The 22,663-nt window shown below is 37.2% G+C and overlaps 1 protein-coding gene across 1 annotated transcript in view; it reads right to left on the reverse strand.

Annotated features, from left to right (window-relative positions):
* Positions 1-3,761: 3,761 nt before the first annotated feature.
* Positions 3,762-22,663, reverse strand: part of LOC145679109 (laminin subunit alpha-1-like) — a 121,874-nt gene continuing 102,972 nt past the window's right edge. Inside the window, exons 2-3 of the mRNA XM_081749703.1 lie at positions 19,656-19,945; positions 3,762-3,905 (exon numbers count right to left, since the gene is read on the reverse strand). Of these exons, the coding sequence (XP_081605829.1) occupies positions 3,762-3,905; positions 19,656-19,945 (434 nt within the window). The remainder of the gene's footprint in view (positions 3,906-19,655; positions 19,946-22,663) is intronic.

The raw sequence follows: 22,663 nt of genomic DNA on the forward strand, positions 1-22,663 counted from the left end.
GCCGTGCTACTGCAATCAACGAAGCCATTTGTAGGGTGCAGCAGCTTATTTTGAGTTATCGATGACCAATATGAGAAATTTGAGCGCGAAAACAAACATCAGCGGGGGAAATGTGGAAACGAACACCTACATTTCTGGAAAATCATAACCAGATGGGTCCCAAAAATGCTAACCTTCGACCAGAAGCAGTGTAGGGAAAACGTCTCGTTTCAGCATCTGCGTCGATTTCAGAGAGAAGGCGAGAGATTGCTTGTAATGATAATCACCTGCGATGAGAGCTGGGTGCATCATTACACTCTAGAATCAAAGTGCTCTAACATGGAGTGGAGGCATCCAGACTCGCCGCCGCCGAAAAAATTCAAGGCACAAACGTTCGCTGGTAAAGTGACGCTGATGGTACTCTGGGACAAAGGCAAGGTGATATGCAATGATTTCCTGTCATCCGGAGCCACAATCAATGCGGTATGCTACACAACCTCCTCCAGACCAAAATCAAAGAGGCTTTAAGGAAAAAATGGCCACGTGTGGTAAAGGACATGCATGACAATGCGCGTCTTCATATGGCCACAACACGGTCATAGCTATCACCGAACTTGGTTGGGAAATCCGAGACCATTCCTCATATAGCCCCGATCTGTTGCATTGCGAATTCCATTTTTTGGTCCCTCAAGGAGCACTTGGGAGGATAACATACCACACCGACGACGAAGTCAAGACATGTGTGCTGAAATGACTCAAAGGTGGTCCGAAACAATTCTATGCCGCAGGGACTCGTGCACTCCCCACACAGATGGGACAAGTGTGTGCGTGTACATGGGGAGTACCTTGAAAAATAACAGTAATTGATTCGCATGTTGGTTTCTCTATGTAACAGAAAAGAAATTCCGGTTATAATTTGAATGTTCCTCGTACATATATATTGCAATATTCTGGTTGGTGGAGTCTAAAATAATATACTTGGGAATTGAACCCTTCACCTTTTTATTATAAAAAGAATGTCTTATAAAATGTTTTTATAAAACTGTAAATCTTTCTTCAAGTGTATTTGGGATTTCCAGAGTGGAAAATAGAAACCCATTGGCTCACAATGTGGCCTCGGGACAAGGAACACAGCAGCCTCAGACGGTATTGGTTAAACTCCATAGCTCTCAGCAGCCCCGGGAGTTTGATATTAAAGAATATATTTCCTTTGCTCATAGCAGCCTCAGGAGATGATTTTAAAGAAGCTCCGTAGCTCGTGGCAGCCCAGGAGTAGGTATTAGGAGAAGTCTCCGTAGAAAATGGAGAAGGTATTGTACGTTAGGCGATCAGCTCTGGAACTGATAATTTCCTATTCTTATGACCCTCTTTTATAGCCACTTTCTTGGAGGGAGGACCTAGAGAGGGGTAGTCGGTCGTCTTTGTAGATCCTCGAGTTCTCTTCGTGGTTTCCTGGTTGCGTGGTCTCCTTGTATCGTCTACCACTGTTTGTTTTTAATTGTAAAGACACGTGTTTATAGTACAAACATGTGGCTTGTAGTGTGTGTGGGTATGCGGATCCTTACAATATTATACGTGTATATAGCATATATCATATGAGTTGTCAAATTTCCAAAAGCCTCTTGTCCACTTATTTGGAATGCGTTTTTATTGTTTATGATTTGTTGATACTTAATTTAAGCTAATTTATCCCATTCAATGTGTTCAGGTACTTATTTTACATTTTACAAAATTTATTTTGCTTATTTTCAGATGTAGAAATTAAAGTGATAACAAACAAAGAATGACTTCTCGAAAGTTTTGTAAAATGGACAAGAGACATTTTGAAATTAGGCAACTCATATAATAATCCAAAACGTGGCATTTTCAAAAATCCGGCACTCCTCAGATCTGGAGGAGGTTGACAGATTTTTGAATGAACAATCTGCATAGGAAAACCCGTTACCACTATAGTGCGATATAAGATTAAGTTTTACGTCGCAGAGTTGAGTCCTATGTGCTGAAAGAAAGACAATGACAAAAAGAGCAATGATGTGAAAGATGATATATATGAGATGTTTACAAATATGCGTGTCCTAAGTGGAATTTGAGTTGACGATTAGTACGTCTGGTTCTCACCATCCTTACGCTGAAAGTGCTTAATGTCGCTGCGTGATGAAGGTTGTAGCTAAGAAGTATGTCACACTAATAAAGTAATGAGCACTTGCTTCATGCTTGAACAGTGTTCAATGGGTCCTGAGATATTGCCACCTTGTGACACTCATTTGCTAGCAGATTTATGGATTTCAGTAGTGCTACCTTTTGAAACGTACTTCCTGTGTATCGCTATACTTCATATAAATAAATGAAGAACATTTACTTAATTACAAGGAGATCTCGTTGAACCTCTTTAATTTGTTGTGTCGATTTAAAGGGAATCTGGAACACAACCTTCAAAAGGCTGAAACGGTGTTCTTCAGAAGTATTCATCCTCTAAAGATTATTCGAGTAAAAGAAGAAGATAACACTAGTTTTAAAATAATTTTGCTAGAGGTTACGTAGCTTGTATAGTTATTGAATTATGACCAATAGTAAGCATAAATTCTATACTAGGTTCTACGTGGTATTCAAACAAAACAGGAATTTCCCGCGAAAACCAAGCAAAGACTGGTGAGATTCGTGAGGGAATTGTTGAAATTCATGAGGGAATAAAACATCTGTCTACTATATTATACTATACATGGCACCAACACTTTTAACAAGAGCAACTGTTCAAGGTTAAGACACATTACTGACAGTAGGTTCATCGTAGTATTGTAGTTTTCAAAATGGCTTGTTCGAAAGAGAAGGCGTTCTGACCGTGTTTTAGATAGAACAAAAAACTTTGACTATCATCCCATTCACAGGACCTGATACTTTGGACACCCTGCAATTTCTTCATTTGGACATTCCTTCTAGTCACAGTTTAAGTAGTATTGTTCTTAATATTCTTTTATGACCTTCACAGACAGACATTTGACTTTATTTAATTTTTTGAGTTTAGCGTCTCATTCAGCAGTGAGGCTATATAAGACGTGGACATACAGCTTAATGGGAGATCTGAACCACATTAACTCAAGGCGGGACAACCAGACGTTTTTGTTACAGGTCATGAACTCGGACATGTTTCTCCAATATAAAATTTGTGTGTGTCGTGTGATCAAGGATACTCTATTTAAGGAGTGTGATTAACGCATTGACTCTCCGTAATAGGAAATTATAACTTTGTAAGGCAAGAAACAACCGTTTAACTCAGTTACGAAACTTCATATTCACTCTATACAGGTACTACTGTATATTTGGATACAATCCTTTACTCAATAATAGACCTAAATCCATACTGAGTATGATTTAATTGAGAAACCATACAAACTATGTCCCGCGAAAATTACCAGGGATACGGTGGCTTAATAGTAAAGTGTTCTCCGCTGGTGCGAGAGGTCTCACGTTTGATCCGAGTCCAGGCGAGCTTATGATGGCTAACTGTGTTGTTTTCTCGGATTCTCTTGTTTCCTCCCACATTACAATTCCACTAATTATTTCAGAATTATTCACTTTTATTAATCACCTGTTTCCTTTAGTCTGAAGAACATAAACGTGGGACGCAAAACTGGAAATTTCATTGCACTCATTTCACACGTCTCACATTCCACCTTAAATGTTCTTTGACAAATAAAACTCGTGGGAGAACCAGCCAATTTTAATACCTGGGAGGAAAAAAAAAGTATGTATTTGGTGTGAATCATAACACTAGTGTTATTATACTAGTCTAGCGCCGCAGAGGTAAGCAACATCTCTTCGTCTGGAGAGCAGACGGACGGATCCTTCTTCGAGTTCCCTCTCGCATGGATGCGACCGGTTACTGCATCTGACACGTGGAGCCGGTTTGACTGGTCAGGTGCATGAGACTAAACATTACACGAATAAAAAGAGAATGAAGAATGAAACAACTCGCTTTAAGAAAAAAAAAATAGAAACAAAGGGAAAAAAAGCGAACAACACGCGGCTCAACGTGCGATGTAACAAAACGTCACCGCAGACTAAATATGAGTGACGTTATCGTCAGCAATGAACCACAAACGAGGAACATTCACCGAGGCACACGAACTGTTAGTGCTGCCAAGGCCAGAGCGACACACCCTGTCGAAACCTGGCTCCACACAGAACACAAATATCAGTGCAATAATTTATTCACATGCAATAATATAAATTATTATAGAATAATCGTAAATGCAAATAATAATAAGAAGAAGAATGAACCACTGTCGCGAATACATTAGAACAATTTTTGAATGCTGAAAGATGAGCAAGCCCTGATAGTTCTTCAGCCAATTGCCCAACGGCATGGGTCTCAATGAGGTAGAACTGGATGGAAGCCTCATGTTCATAAACACAACTTTCGTTTTAAATGAATGAGTGAGTCTTTTCTTACCCCTTCCCTATTTACTATTAAAATATTAGTATACCTGGAGGGAAAAGTGCATTTTGATGGACAATCAACATGGCATCGATCTTGATTAATATGACTACCGAATGATCAAGATTAATGGATCATCATCCCTTTTGCATATGAATAAGTTATTTCCGCTGTATCTTACACAGACACACTCACATTTATATCACACACACACACACAAACACACAGTATATATAAATATATATATATATATATATATATATATATATATATATATATATATATATATATATATATATATATATATATATATAATAAACGTTATAAGTTTGTCTTGAGGGGGAGCCACAAATCCTTCTGGCGGTATGCAAATGTCCAAATTGCCGGCACCTTTTTGAGATTTATACTGGAAATATAAAATTAATAAAACAAATTCATGATGCTCCTAATCTAAAAACAACTTATTATATTGATTGGGTGATGTGTGTATTAGGTCCATTTAGTATAATAATGCGAACAATAAAATCTTATCAGGATGTGAACGCAAGCATTATTTCCACAAAGTAAGTGCTACATAAATTAGCAGATGAAATGGTTGGCTGATAGAAATTTAGCCTTCCTTCACTTCAGGATCAAGGCTATATAAGATGGGAAAACGAAATACGAGAAATTTTTTGCGCGGTTAGTTGAAGCAGGTGATCTAGGATGGCCAAGCTCATGGCAAAACAATATCAGCATAGAGTAGACGAAAGAGAAGCCTCAGCGGCAGAGAATTGTCAGCAACGAACGTACAGCGAGTTCGGCAAAAATGACTACAGAATTCAATCAGCATCTATCTACCTTATTGTGACAATCACAGTTCGACACGAGTTGTACAACCGAACATAGGTGGTTGATTACAATTTCCAAACCGCAACGAAAAAAAAAATGTTCAGAACATGCAAAGAGAACCGTCGATGATTGCAAACGCGTAGTATGGTCCGATGAGTTTTCTTGCACCTTATTTCCAACAACAGGCCACGTTTATACTCCGAACTGTATTATTTCCTAGCGTGAAACACGGCGGGGGCTCTGTGATGCTGTACACTGCAATTCCCTGGTATTACGTGCAGTGCCGGACTGGCCACATTGGCTACTTGGCGATTGCCAAGGACCTATGGATGCGCACGAATCGAGACAAACTTTGTAAAATTCGAGTCGAGTCGAGACTGCTCATAAAAATCTCGACTCGACTCGAACGTCTCGAAAATCTTTCTATAATTTTTAATATTATTTTGAAGAAAGTATTCACTCAGAAACAACCTTGAAATCAATTCCAGCATTTATTACTTTAGAAAGGCACAGAAGGCATAAACTTAATTAATCTTTCGAGATCAAGATTTAATTTTCAGCTCAATTCAGTTAATTAGTGAAGTGCTGGCCGTGTGTAGAATGGGAAAGACGCGCGATCTATCTGAGTTTGACCGAGGGAAGATTGTAATGGCCCGGACACTCGACACGAGAATTTCGGAAACTGCAGGACTTGCCGGATGTTCGAAGAGTGCTGTGGTGAGTGTCTTCAACAAGTGAAGAAACCAACGGGAAACGACTTCCAAACGTCGAGGGGTTGGGCGCCCCCACCTCATTACAGATGTCGGAGGTGGTAGCCTGGGCAGACTGGTAAAACAGGACAGGCAGCGAACTGTGGCCGAACTAACATCAGACTTTAATTTATGCTAGGCAAAGTGCAAGTGTGTTTGAACACACAGTGCACCGAACACTCCTAACGATGGGCCTCCGCAGCCGACGACCCACCAATGTGCGAATGTTAACACCACGACATCGGCAACTATGACTGAAATGAACACGTGCCATCGCCACTGAACCTTGGCGGAGTGGCAGAGTGTTGCATCGTCTGATGAATCCCGGCACCTTCATCATGACGATGGGAGGGTGCGAATCCGCCGTGTTCCTAGGGAACAGCTCCTTAACACCCGTACTGCAGTACGGAGACAAGCTAGCGGCGGCTTAATCATGCTCTGGGGAACATTCACGTGAGCATTCATGTGTCTAGTGAAGCTCGATCAAGACATCATGACGGCCGAGGCGTACCGCACACTGCTTGCAGACTACGTACACCCTTTCATGACGATCATGTTTCCCAACGGTAGTGGTATTTTTCGACACGATAATACACCATGTCACAAGGCCAGGAGTGTGATGGACTGGTTCGAGGAACACAGGAACGAACTTCAAGTGATGTGTTGCCGCCCCAACTCGCCGAATCTGAACCCAATCGAACACGACTGGGATGTGATTGAACATGACGTCAGAGAGCATCGCCCCCTCCCCGGAATTTACGGGAATTAGGTGACCTGTGTGTGTACATGTGGTGCCAACTCTCTCCAGGAACCTACCAAGGATCATTGCGTCCATGCCAAGACGCGTCGCCGTTGTTATCCGTGCCAAAGATGAACATATTGACAATTAGGTAAGTAGTCATAATGTTCTGGCTGATATTATCAAAACATTTTCTTCTGATATTATTATTGATGTTATGTTAACATGGTAATCTGATGATATGTGCTATTAGTCGTCATAGAAACGAGAAACATAACACACAACAGAGGATCCATCTTGTAGAATTAACATGTATGTTATTTAAAAGGTGTAAATGTTTACTTCATTATGTATTATAATAAAAGGTAATATCAAGATGGAGTGTTTAAGTGGATTTTGGTAAAAGTAGTAGACTAGATTATAAATATTCGGACTGTGGGCTAAAGTGCAACCCTAAAAATATACTAAATAAATATATTGGTCGTTACAATAAGTTATTGTGACTAGTCTTATACATTATCCTAGTCTCTACTGATATAATAAGTAGGGATGGTACCGAGACCGAGACTAGTCTCGGTCTCGTCTCGGTCTCGTCTCGAATTATCGAGACGAGACCGAGACCGAGACGGACTTTTATATACCGAGACGAGACCGAGACCGAGACGGACTTTTAACTACCGAGACGAGACCGAGACCGAGACAGACCTCTATAAATCGAGACGAGACCGAGACGAGACTTAGGTCAGTCTCGAAAGTCTCGGTCTCGTCTCGAATATTGATATTGATATATACTAAAAGTGCCTTCACTCAAAATTTGTTTCGTTGCTGTGTAAGGTAATATGAGAACGGTTGCCTGATGTACAGTGGCGTATTTAAGGGGTGATTATCAGGCTCAAACCCCTCCCGAAATAAATTTGTGATCATTTTTTGCATTGCACGTACAACGCAAATGTTTCTTACTCGTTCCTCAAGCCTCTCCCGAAACAAAATCCACTGCTGATGCAAATAGAATTCTCTCTCTCTCTCTCTCTCTCTCTATATATATATATATATATATATATATATATATATATATATATATATATATATAATATGGTCGCGGTGCCACCCAGGGCCTCCCTGCATGGGTTCCCGGGGCCCAACTTTAATTTTAAATGGAAACAATAGGTGAGTGGTACCTCGTTCGATATATCTTTAAAAACTAAAAAGCGTTCTGGCAAAAGATGTTTCATATCGGGCACTGTATTCAAAGTGGCCGCCAAGACATGTTGCCTCTGCCAGATACAGTAAAACGTGCAGTACCACTAATATGAAAACGGTTGGACATAAATGAACCGATCAACAACTCAAATAGAAAATGTCATGTGGCACATCGATTGATATTGTCGCGGAGGTTCCCAGGGCTACCCTTCATGGGGGCCAAGGGCGAAACTACAAAATTGTAAATGGAAACATGGGGTGAGTGATAACTCGTCCGACATATCTTTAAAAACTAAAGAGTGCTGTTACAAAAGATTGTTCATGTGAGTCACCGTTTTCAAAATGGCCACCAAGACATGGTACCTGCATCAGATAAAACGTCCAGTATCACTAATATGAAAACACCAGAAAAATATTCGAATATTCGAATTCACAGAGGGTATTTATCATTCTATATCTCGGGAATGTTGCAACAGTCAAAAAGATGATTAGAGTGAAAGTACCATAATGGAAAGGAAGAAATTAACTGCTAGAAAATTATTGCTCCAACCTCACTCCGTAAGTGAGTGAAGCGGGAAGGATCGGTGGAATTGCAGATGGAAGCCTTAGTTTTTGCAAATTGTATCTACGAAACAAAGTTATTTGAAATATGTTTTTATAAGAGATAAATGTCTCTGTAATGGGATAAAGTATGTAAAATTCTTGTTAAATGGTATCATCCATTTTGATTGCAGGCAATGGTTTGATGCAAAAATGAATAAACTGAAATGCGAAACAAATTTGCCGAACAATGCAATTTTAGAACAATATTTACAAACGTTGGTTTTCTTCAACAGTCGTCTGCATGATATTGGTTCGCTTCTTTTCCTTCTGACTTCTTGCATGTGATAGAATATGAGTTTCACTGAGATGTCCACAGTTACATTCCGAATAACTTGGTAATTTCAGTTGTGATCCTTAGTAACGAAAGGGTACATACTGATGCAGATATGTCCCAAAAATCTTGCACGCATTGCGTTAAATTATCAGGGGCGGGTAAAATGTTGTTAAACTTGAATTTCACCTTATTTTTATTCACCTTATTTCACTTTATTTTTATTCATTATAACACCAGTCATTTGTATACATAAGTGTTTCAGACAAACCATATCTATTGCAAATAAAAAGTGAGGTTCTCATTTGAGGTTTTACCATTCATTCCCGCTTCACCTACTTACGGACAGAGATCGGAAAGATAATTTTCTATCATTTGCTCTTTTGCATCATGTCAATTATACTTTAATAATCTTTTTTCCGTTGCATTGTACTCCAGCCGTGGAATGATAAATACCCTCTGTGCTTTCCTATACGAGTTTTATTCTGTTAATTTTTTCCAACTATTTTCATATTAGGGGTTTATTGGTACTGGACCTTTTATCTGATATAGGCACCATGTCTTGGCGGCCATTTTGCAAACGGTGACCCATATGAAAAATCTTTTGCCACAACACTCTTTAGTGTTTCAAGATTTATCCAAAGACGTATCACTTGACCCATATTTCGGTTTCAAATTTCTAAGTTTGGCCCCCTTGAAAGGCAGCCCTGGGAGCACTGCGAGAACATTACTAGACACGCCACGTGCCTTTCCTGTTTCACTTTTTGACTGTTCGTTTATCTCCAACTGCTTTCATAAGTGGTACTGGACGTTTTATCAGATACAGGCACCACGTCTTGGCGGCCATCTTGAATACGTGACCGATATGAAAAATCTTTTGCCATAAAGCTTTTTTACTTTTTAAAGATCTATGGTACGAGGTATTACTCGCCCCATGTTTCCATTTAAAATTTTAAAGTTTGGTCCTGGTACCCCATGAAGGGCGGCCCCGGGAGGCACCGCGACAACACCGTTCGGTGTGCCCCATGGCATTTATCATATTTGAGTTTTTGTTCGGTTCATTTATGTTCAATCGTTTTCGAGATATCTTCGTGGAAAGATTAAAATGGGCCATCCTCTCTCTCTCTCTCTCTCTCTCTCTCTATATATATATATATATATATATATATATATATATATATATATATATATATATATATATATATATATATATATATATATATATATATATATATACAGCCACGGATCCAGTATATAATCAAGGGAGGGGCTAAACCATGGTTTACTGCTTTATCCAGTGTAAAGAAAGTAGGATTGAAGCCCATTTTATCCAGTGTATACCTAAGCGTTAAGGGGGGCTATAGTCCCTATAGCCCTCCCCTAGGATATATATATATATATATATATATATATATATATATATATATATATATATATATATAAAATGCTGAAATTTTGTACCAAGTTGGAAAATTCTTCTAGATACTCCGCAATACCACTAGATAAACAAGCAATGTTGCTAAAGCAAAATAAAGTTGTATTTTCTCAAATTTCGCTACGTAAAGTATTACATATTTCTAATTTAGTTATTTAACAAAACCACAATAGCCCATACATTATTTAGTGTAACAAAGGACAACGCAGTATCACTAACATCAACATTTTGGAGATCTCTAATAACTCAAATGGCATGGACGGTGCAATGCGCATCAACTTATCTTAGCGTCAAATACTATGATCATGGTATAGTATATTTCGAATGAATGAAGGAACAAATTTATAAGAAATGGAAAATTTAAATGTTTCTAAAGACTTTACTTCGAAAACGTGCTGACATATCACGTCTCATCATGTAAATGCTTCCAAAAGACTTAAATGCTTATAACGCCATTTACAACAATTGTTATTTCAAATCGTTTCAGAGACACCAAACACATTGGTAGTGATTTTTATACTGCTTAAAATGACGTATTTGTATTAAATTTTTATAACGATTATTGATTTCCTTTGCTTCTATAACATTACAACAATAGTTTTTGGTGGTTTTAATTACAAGTCGCAGTTACATTATTTTAAGCAGTGTTGTCCACTTAAATAAATTGCTAAATATTATTCTAAATATGTGCAAATAACGTAGATAAACTGTAAAATATTTTAAAATTACTCTAATTTGTTTTGTGGTGCAAGAATGCTTTCAAGAGACGACGTTTTTGATAGTCTTTGGGCTACTTATAATGTTAATGTTTAAGTCTTCGTTCCAGCAATACATGTAAATGCAAATTGTAACTGAAATTAAATGTAACTGATACATTTTCAGTAACACTAGTTGTTCCCCCTAAGCTTTAGGCCTGATGTACACTTCAGATTAAGACCGTGCTTAATTAAAAGTTCTAATTACACCCTAATTACACTTCATTTGCTTTAGTTTGACCACCGACCACCTCAAACTCGATCCATACCATATAGCTATATGCAATTATTCAAGGACTTATAGTTAATAATACACAGTGTTCATTTTTGTTTTGTTTTGTTTCACGTCCCACAGTTATGCTAGGGAGGCTAAAGGAGACGTGGAGCTAATGATTATAGTGGAATCCGAACTACTTCGGTCGTTCAACATTACCCCTTCCGGAAATCGAACACGGGACCACGCGAACCGAAATCAAGCGTGCTATCCGCTAGACCAAATGAGGTCCTCACATTGTGTTAATTTAAATCATTTAGTTATGTTGCTAGATCCGAGGATTAAAAAGTAGCGTGTCTGTACTCCGAAAGTAGCGAATTCGAACTATTTGTAGCCCAAATATATAGAAATGAATACTGATGGTGCTAATGAAATAATTTAATATGAGCTGGAAAATGTGCTGGACGTATTGCAACAAGAAATTATGACCGACGGACGAAAACAATTCTAGACTGGATACCACGAGACAAAAACAGCCTAGGAAACCTCCGCATACAAGAAGGTGTGACGAAATCAAGAACCACTGAGGAGTAACCTGGAAAAGAATTGCCCAAGTTAGATAGTTGTGGAGAAGACTTTGAAAGACCTTCATCCAGTAGTGGATTGATAATGGTTGATTATGACGATGGTGATGATTTTATTATATCTGGACCTTGGAGGTAAACTAAATCAAGTCATAATTTTGTAATTTTACTGAAGCGAAAAACTGTTTCCTCAACTAAGACCTATAGTACTGTTTTTCAAACTTACTAAGTAGTTACAAAGTAGTAGGATACTTTCAGACTTACATTATTACACCACTAGAAAGAACATAGTCTATTAAAAAAGCATTAAAACTCAATTTCGACCAAAAAGTGACAGCATAGTCTACCTCTAAAGTTCATATATATATATATATATATATATATATATATATATATATATATATATATATATATATATATATATATAACTTTTACTAGGTAAGGTAGGGTAAAAATGGATCCAAAATTTAAAGAAAGTCGTAGAGCGAAAAAATATTTTTGACTATTCAATCCATCATGTTGCAGCAAAACCACGAAAATTAATACAAAATAAAACTAGAAAATTAATAATCACTTGTTTTGGCGAGTGAGAAAAAAAGATACAGGTAACTCGAATTACCTATATAGTTATATAATATGTATGTCCATGTTTCGCAAGTAATTTTCAATCAATATAAAATTTCAACGTAATGAACACAATTAGTTTTCTCGAATAAAGATTGCATGCACCGCTGAGAGCTCAGGAATACGATTAATCTATGTTACGGCACTGGATATGTGCTTATGTATTGCATTACGACTTTATGAACTTGTATAAAAAACAGAATGCACTAAAAATGAGACGCAAACTATGCGAAGCATCGGACTTTGAATCTAACTTGTTTTGTGATCCAACTCAACACCTCACATAGCAAAGATGAGTGTAATAGCTCCCACCACAAGGTTCAGGACGTTCGTGTTATAAAGTGTCAATTAAACACGGAGATGTGAAACGGTAATAAAGCATTTCATCAATTTGAAACAAAATACGTATACGTATTGTAGTAATAATTTACCCTATTTATTAAGATATGAACGTTATATTCTGTTTTGAAAATGAGTCAAAGCAGAATGTATTGAATAATAAATGAGAAATTGTAAAGTTTCAACTTCGGTACGATTAAATACATTCGTGCTGGTATGTGTTGCGTTATCCGTTAGAAGGTATTGAACAATTCTGATTCAAAGGAAGGAAATAAACTACTGTATAGTACTGGAGTTAATTTAATAGAGTTTAATTGTATAGGCAGTACTGAGGCTATATGAGACAAAGTCCATTGCTGAAAGTGAAATATAGGTTACTATTAGGGTTTTAGGGTGATATACCCACTGATCATTGATCCTGGAATACACGTATGAAAACATTAGCACTAGCAAATTAGCTATGAAGAGGTACACTATACCATAATTCTAAGTCAAAAATGAAAGGAAAAAATAAGCGGAAACGACAGACTGTACGAGAGTAATACTTTCACTATTTTAATTTCACACTATTTATTTCGAGACTTTCGAGACTTTCGAGACGAGACCGAGACTTGGTACTCGAGACCGAGACCGAGATCGAGACAAGCATCTGTTGACCGAGACGAGACCGAGACCGAGACGGTGATTTTTTAGTCGAGACGAGACCGAGACCGAGACCGTTATTCATCAACCGAGACGAGACCGAGACTGTACAAAGTCTCGTCTCGTCTCGTCTCGATACCATCCCTAAAGGCATATTATATAAAGCTAACCAAGAAAGTTGCGAATGCGAATGGAAATAAGACGAAGATCAGTTGTTGGTATGAGTATATCCAACATACTGCCTGGTTCTGGCAGTTCAGTTACACCGTGAACTTGCGTAAAGACAGAGTGAACATGGGATTTTCACAGAGCGTCATAAGGACGTGTATGTTTTACGAGTTCAAACTGGGGTCAAACGCCGCTGCAGCGAGGCGGAAGATATGCCAGGTCTTTGGTGAGGGTGTGGTGACTACGCGGACAGTGCAGTCGTGGTTTAACAAGTTTAAGAATGGTGAAGATATGCCAGGACTTTGGTGAGGGTGTGGTGACTACGCGGACAGTGCAGCGGTGGTTTAACAATTTTAAGGACGGTGACGAAACTAGAAGATGCACCACGTGCCGGAAGACACATGTACAAAATGAAGATCTTCAGGCAGTAATTGAGGGGAACAGTCGCCAGACATGTGAGGAACTGGGTCTACAATTCAGGGTGAGTGGAGAAACCATTCGGCAGCACCTCCATCAACTTAGAAAGCATTACAAGTTGGATCGATGGGTCTCACATGATTTGACTTCGGGCCAGAAGGCAACACGAGCAGACACCTGTGTTTCTCGGCTGTCTTGCCTGAGGAAGTAGCCATTTCTGGACAGGGTGTTGACATTTGATGAGAAGTGGGTCCTGTACGAAGCTTCACGGCGCCGTCATCATTGGTTAGCATTCCATGAACCGGTTCCAAAACAGCCGAAACCAGAGCTGCACCAGAAGAAGGTCCTGCTGGTGTTTGGTGGACTCCTCGCGGCATCGTGCATCGAGAACTGCTACCAGCTGGTCAGAGCATCAATGCAACTATCTACTTTCAGCAGTTGAGCCGGTTTCAAGAAAAACTCAAGGCCCGGGACACCATTCTACGTCTTGAATCGGAAATATTATTGCATGCGACATGCTCCTCGGACATTGCACCGTCCGATTATCACCTGTTCCATTCCTTGAACAATCACCTTAGACGACGCCAGTTCAAATCCCTAGTAGAGGTGCAAAATACATTTGATATTCTTCTTCGCTTCAGGGCCACAAAATTCTACCGCGATGGAAACCATGGGCTTCCAGAACGTTGACAGAAGGTCGTCGATTCTGATGGGCACTATTTTTGATCTTTCAAATACGTCTTGGGTGATATATCGATGTTCGAGGGTGATCGGTGAAAAAATGACAGAACTTTCTTGGGTACCTATATCTATCTGTTTATATAGATAGATAGATAGATAGATTACCCGAATCAAGTAAGAAAACTGTTGTGGAAATAACCAACTCTGAGAATGCGAATATTAATCTACATAACCTGAATTAAGCGATTGTAAGAAAAAGTTAATGTGTAACAAAACCCAATTTTGTATGTATTTATATGCCACATATCGTATGTGCAAGGTTCGACATCCATCGGGAAAGGAAGTCCATCTAATGCATTTGAAAGACTGACTGTTCTAACCATTCGGTTATTCGAAGTTTTTTTTTTTTCAACATACTTAATCTCAGTACCGGTATCTTATCCGTCTTTTGATGGTATGACAAAAGAGCCGTTGAAAACTAGATCATTATTAAGTTGTATGTATATTCAGTTAAATTATGAGATCTAAAAATCTCTTCAGCTTTCTGTACCATGTTCTATCTATTGCGACTAATAGCAACCATCTTTTTATATATTTTTTCCTTCCTTTCTTTACTCGTTTATTGTGGTTTCCTTTTTCTCGTTGCTATTAAAGAATTTTCACTTGACCTCTAGAACGTTGGCAACAACTACCGCGGTTCCACTAAATGCCCGTGCAGACAATTTACCCAGCGGGTAAATATACTAATATTATGACAGTGCATGAATGAAGAATCAGGCAAAAAAAGATAAATAAATAAAATTGTACGTTATTACAAGAGAACAGGTGCGGTCTCTTAAGTGGAAATTAAAGTGAAGAAAATCAATTTTTAAAGGTGTCATAAAAAGTTGATTTATTTTCTCCTAGTCCTTAATTATTGCAGTTCAAATTTCCTCTAATTATTACGTACATCACTAGAAGTCACAAATAAGCGAAAACAAAAAAGTATTTTTTGAAATTGGAATATCAATCTCAACATATTACCTGTGTTGCAGTCATACTATTCAAATTATATGCCTAAACATATGAATACAACACAGTTTGGTTTTACACAATTCATTATGCTTTCACAATTTAGCAATTTATTCTTTTATGTCTAATGCATGTAAGTGCATTTCTTTTTTCTAATTACTTATTGTAAGTGCTAAACTCTATACAGTATTTTCTGATTCAGCTGTCAATAACAGTTATTAATAGCAACGGTCATAGTTAGCGTGTCTTCAATATCCTGCTATGTTATTGATCGATCATAATGATTAGGTATTAGGCTATTATGATTATGGTTTATAAGAAAGGGTAGAATAAATATTTTTTCCCCGTTTATCACTTGTACTTATCTTCGTTTCTATTTTCATCGACGAAAATTTCCTTAAGTAATAGTAATATATAGAGAAACAATACTTGCTTGAATTATAAACAATATTATAAAATAAAGCATCCAAATGATAATTGTAAAAAATGAAATGAACTCTTTTAGTTTTACGTCCCACGATTATGCTGTTTAGGCTACAGGAGATGGTGATGTTGATGTTCAGAAATGAAGGTAATGGTGGAATGAATAATGTGGAAGGAACCGGGAGAACCCTCAAAACCCCACTCACACTGTGTTTCTCCACCACAAAGTACACTTGGCGCGAGCTGGGTTCGAAGCAGGGACCCCATGCACTAGAGGTGAAAGATAGCCTAAATGAGTAGTTTCTGATTGACAGATCGATCCCTAGATAAAACTGTTTAAGCTAGAAATTTGAAATCCGGACGATACATAGGATTTGTGACGTAAGGTACCACTAAGGAAGGATTTTTGAAAATTCGAGTTGAAAATGGGGATAAATGGGGGTTGCAATTATTATAATAGTAGCAGAAGTCTCATGGACAGACGCACAGACTGGATAGTATGGAATTTGCAATACAGTACAGTGGTGTGGGTTGCCTAAGAGTTTGTGAGATACACTATACCTTTTGAACCCCCAAACCCCCCGCCCCCTCGAGTAGAAAATTGATAAAACGGCTTCATATGCGATTAGATCTGGTGAAGATTTATCTGTGAATAAAGTTTTGTAGCTTTAGGTCATTTCTTTTTATATGCAGATCTCATGACCGACACAGATACACATACACGTTATTTTTTACATTATTATTATTAGTACAGAAAGTATACATATCTCGGAATCCCTTATAGTTTGAGACATGAACGTTTGTAATTGGACTTTTCATTTAAAGTAATTAAACATGTGTTTCTTCTTCTTCTTCTTTTTTATGTTTAACCTAGATTGGGAGAAAAAGCGGTGGAGTAGTTCACTAAAATGTTGCCTGCAGTAACACGTGGAGGTATTTGCTAGTAACGAATTATTAGCAACAGACCCAACACGAAAGTAATTTAAATAACATAACATAAAATTATGAAATTAATGACAAATCATCATAATATTGTATTTCAAATTTGTTAACTAGCGAAACTAAAAGGTAATGATTTGACACAGACTTAAAACTTCTCATACCTTCCCTTATATTTACAATAGATATCTAGTTCATTTGGTACTATAAATCCACGTGTTTGCAGGTTTCAAACTCAGCTGAGAGTGGGTTAGATACAAATTCCGAATACCAATCTAGATTTCACTTCCCCATCAGAATATTGGGCGACAAATAGACTAAAGCGGCATAACCAATCACATAATAAGTGAGACATGAAATTAGCGCGATATATAGTTTAATGGCAACTTGAGATTCAGCAAGAAGCTGCCAATCATCCGAGGTCAATCGAAGGCTACTGGGAGAAAGCCGGTTAATGAAATGCAATGTTCATTGCGCAACAACGATGGTAGCCAATGATATCCATCATGCACTATATAATATGCTATTGTTTTGGTTTCGTCGTAGGCCCAGTATTTATATTTATAGTAAGTGTGTCTTGGTGTTCTACCATTTTGTTTTTAGTTTGTAGAAACCTGCTCTCTCGTTTTCTCCTTGTCCAAATGCTGCAGCTCAGAGATAACTCAGTTTGTCAAACTGATAGTTTCTCTTTATCTCTTGGATGTATTTGATTCGATTTTACGGGTGGACTGAAACGTCCATTTAAAGCATCAATAATTTTAAACAGCTATTTCCGACTTATCTGCTTGCGATATTTCTTCTTGCCATCTCTGTTCTTAAAGTAAAACAGATCAATTTGCATACTAAAACAGCTCTCGCAATGAAACGTACGTTACGTGCTCAAGTAATATTGAAAGCTTAAAAGATTTATGGGTAATTTTACTAGGTAAATTGCAAGAAAACATTGTAACGTTATAGTCCCATACGAAAATGGTCTAATCAAAATGGTTACTGAGAACACAAATATAAACAAATTTCATCTTTATATTTTTTTTTCCTTCATCATTCCACATAATGAATTCCTCAAACAGAAGAAGGAAAGGAAATAGAAAGATGTCTTATAGTAAGATAAATGTGATAGGCTATGCTAAGCTTTGAATGTTTAACAAAGATTCAGCAAAAGTAGTACATGACATAGCTTCATCTAAATTTCGGAACGCATAAAATTTGCAATTACAAAACAGAAATTGTTTTTTATGCTTGGAATGGAGATGAGAATGGGTACCCAATGTTGATACATCATAGCATGAAGACCTTGGCCTTCGGAATTCTCTCCACAATGATGGCCATAGTTCACTTTACTTTCTCGGATTACTTCCTTTCCTTTCCTTCCCAAACCACCAATCAGCCCATTTTAAGTTCTCAACATTAAACTTATAAATGTGTTCTTGAACTCATATTCGTAATCCATTGCTTTGAGACTTAGAAAAGAGAAATATATTTATAGACTGGCCATCATCAAATGTAAGTTTGTCTCATTTTCTTACTCCATTCCAGCGGCGCAAATCTGTCTTCAACATTGGAGGGAACGGGTAAGACTGTCCCATAATCTTTTTCTCTTTCTTTAAGCAGTTATGAAGTTGAAAAACAATGTTGTGGAGGATCAGAGAAGCAGAGTTGTCTTCAACATTGGAAGGCGGGCAGATTTGAGGCTTATTCTAGGTGGACATCAATTTCATCTCACTTTCCTTTGTGGCAATCGGACACAAATATCACATATCTCCCACAAACACAGATTTCAAATCGGATTATTGAGGAGGATATTCCCTCCCGTTTCCAAGACTGGAAGGGACATGTCCCCCTCATCCCCACAGGATTTGCACCAGTGCTCTATTCCCTCAGAGAACTCTGAGTTCCCAAAACTGAAATTTAGGATACGACAGTAACATGTCTGAAATGCCTTTGGAAGTGGGGTTTCCGTCAAAATGATGCTACCATTTAATGCTACTATGCCATTGTATGAAATAATAATATATTTGAATACAAGTAACGATGCCACATTTAATTTGGGGGAGGGGGAAACAAATGGAGGAGTTAATATTTTGGGGAGCAATTATTATTATTTTGTATTATTTCAAATATTATGAGACAATTATAACTTTGACATGCTACCTCAAATGATATACCTTCTGGCAATGTAAATACTGACGTACAAAACCTATAATAAATATTCACAAATGAGTTCCAGAGTTTAAATCCGAAGGCTTAGGAGGCCAGCAAAGTTGGCAGTGAGATATACGCTCGCGTACATGTGTAAGCCGGCATATAACTAAAATTCTTAGGAAAATTACAACTAACGATTTGCAAATGGTCTGCCAGTACATTACCGTGAAGTTACAAACCAGCTTAACTATCAAATGATTAATCACTCCTCAGTGCACATAATACATATGTTGGATTGCGAATTAACAAGGATGCAATGCCGGTAAGCGTAATTTTGCTTTAAAAAAAATAGGATAGCATTAAACAATTGGAAAACATAGTAATAACAGTCAAAGATATCAATCACTTCAATAACTTCCAGATTTATGAGTTTTAATAAGAAGGACATTCTGTAAGCATAAAGTCTGCACCTACCTGTTTTAAATCTAACGTAATGGTGACCCACTCAAACTGCTTTCCATTTTGTAAAGTGGGACTCTGCCACCAACTGTTGGATCCATCAATGGCGTTTGTGATCGGATGCCTTTTGGCAGGATCGGGGCTATTCGCATTGCACTCCCCGCACTGCGGTTCGCGCATCAAATGATCGTGTTCGACTAATTTACAGTAAATCTCCGAGCGACTCTCACCACACGTTGCGTTCACTGTGATCTCCGCTTGGGTGGCCAAATTAAACACTGACGGGAAAAGACCTCCGTTGTTATCTGCAAATACAAAGAAGAAGTGATTGTTTCAATAAAACAAATAGGAATCATAGCAGTGTTATTCAACCTTTTTTTCTCGCGTACCCCCTAGACACAGTTCGCCATCCAAGTGTGTACCCCTGAAGCTGTTTAAAAGAAATTAAATCGAAATGAACTTCTTAAACTTAATACACATGTTCTCTTGATTAAAAAGGAGGGACAAAAAATGGAGATTCAATAAAAGAACAATCAATATGCCAATGAAATGACTATTTACAGGGGATAAACAGCACATCAAAAAAAAAAAAAAAAAAATAACATGAGAAATTTCAAAATTTTCTTTAACTAAGATCATTCAATAAATATTGGAAATATGCTTATTTTAGGATTACGTACCCCCAGAAATATCTTTGTGTATTCCAAGGGGTACGCGTACCCGCATTTGAATAGCACTGATTATAGTATGTATAGGGATTAATTTTTACAATGCGGACATCTAAAAAGAAATACATATATCTATTCTGTTAAACATTATTTACAGAGATACATTGCATAGTGCAATTAATTGGTTCCAAGGAAGGTTCGTGCTATGCAAAACCACGTTGTTTGAAGCTTGTTTACAATGAGCTTAATTGAATTTGTTCATCCCAAGGATACAAATGAATACATCGCACACCCGGTGGAAGAGTGTTACAATTCAAAAAATCGAAAGTTTGAGTTACCATTGCTCAAAAGAGAGTAGAGAGAGAGAAACGAGCTCTACCTGGTGGTATTTTCGTAGAAACGCAACTAAACAAATTAACCCCTAGGTGGCAGAAATACCAATATTTCAGAAAGCGATTTTGATAGAATAACAAACTTTAAAAGTCGTGTTCCTTCAAATGTTTATTTTTGACTTGTAACAGTCTTCCACCGGGTGTGCGATAAAGAAGTTGTAGAAAAGCAAAAAAAGTGTAATTCTAAATAAATAAACACTTTTTTTTCAAAATATATGAATAATGCACTAAAGGGCAAAATAATGAAAGCGCTAAAAAAATAATCATCAATAACAATAATAACAAAGTACTTAAAAAATTTTATTACTAGTATCTATAAAAACATTAAAGTTATGTCAAACCGAACAAATTAATGGCTAATATAAAATTATTTCGATGGCAATTTCAATTTTTCCATTTTTACGTTACACCAGCAATTTAATTCGATATCTAACCTAAAAGAAGGACACTAACTCCCTATAAAACGGCCCCCCCTACAAAACGTGTGCAAATATAATAATTTATTATTAAAATTTATATATATATACATTGTCTGTTGAAAGTGAGATTTTTCAGTTTTATAGTACTACTATATCCTTTAAGATAAAGGATATGGATGGTTACCCCGCAATATCTTAACTGACTGCATACACGTAACCAAGTTTTTAAGAATGTTACAAAGTACATAGACATTATAATGTATTATGAAAGTGTTCCGCAAATTGGCAGTACAACCCTTGTGCTGTTATACAATCGCAATCACGTTAGGAATGTATGGTTGCATTATGCATGTTACTTGTTTCATAGTCTAGCTTCAAAGACTACCATCAAATCCTAAACAAATTTGAGACCAACGCGAAGGTATACTTTTTTAAACAAAAACTAATTGATTAAAATCGGTACTCTTATGTCGAAGTTATGCGTAAACATACCCAGAACTACATACAAACGGGTTTAATTGAAATCCCGTGCCAATCATTATAAGTTAAAGAGAGGAAACAAGTGGTACTGGTAACAAGGTTACAGTGTATGTCAGGGTCACGTAAGTCACTTGAGTCACGAGTTTTGTTGAGATTACATGAATATGGGTATCGCTTCTCAGATTAAATTATCTGGAACCAATGGAAATTGTCAGTCTACACCGTGATTACAGAAGTGTACAGTAGACTAATGATGTTACAGCATGATTACAGAATTTTATAGTAGATTAATAATATTATAGCACAATTACAGAATGTTTACAGTAGATTAATGATGTAACAGCATGATTACAGAATTTTTGTAGTGGATTAATAATGTTACAGTATAACCACAGAATTGTATAGTATTAATGATGTTACAGCATGATTGCAGAATCTTATAGTCGATTAATGATGTCCAATACTCGAGATCAAATTCCGGTGTTCGATTCCCAATATGATTTTTCTCCCAATCAAGAAACAATGTTGGGAGCATCTCAAATATAATTTCATGTTTGTTCATCTTCCTATACTTACAAGAAGAAGAGTTTTGAACATACATATACAAGAAATGCTGAGCGGTGCCACTCATATTCTACATTACAAATGTTACACATACGCTCGCTTAGACAACTCTGGAAGAAAAAAAAAGGAACATGTATTGTTTATTTATTGTGATTTTCAAACACTTCTACTCTAATAGTTGATTCAGTTATCTTTCAGTGCAACATTTTTCAAGAAAGAAATAAAATGATAGATATAGTGTATAAAGAGAGAGAGAATCATGATAGTGTGATGTTAACAGATATGAGATTCTCCTTCTATATCACGAATTTCGTGGTCTCCGGGTCAGCGGGTCTAGTAGACCACGGGTCATGTTATTTTAATAAGTGTACAATCTATTTAAGTAATATTACATTTATATTTAATAATAACACTTTGACAGAGCAAGGAATATTTAAATAGATCTGAAGAAGAAAATTGTAAAATCACATTTTTCAAATCCTCGTTCATTTAATACAAAA

The sequence above is a fragment of the Thermobia domestica genome, chromosome 2, assembly GCF_964235325.1.
Source record: "Thermobia domestica chromosome 2, izTheDome1.hap1.1, whole genome shotgun sequence".
Taxonomy (NCBI): Eukaryota; Metazoa; Arthropoda; class Insecta; order Zygentoma; family Lepismatidae; genus Thermobia; species Thermobia domestica.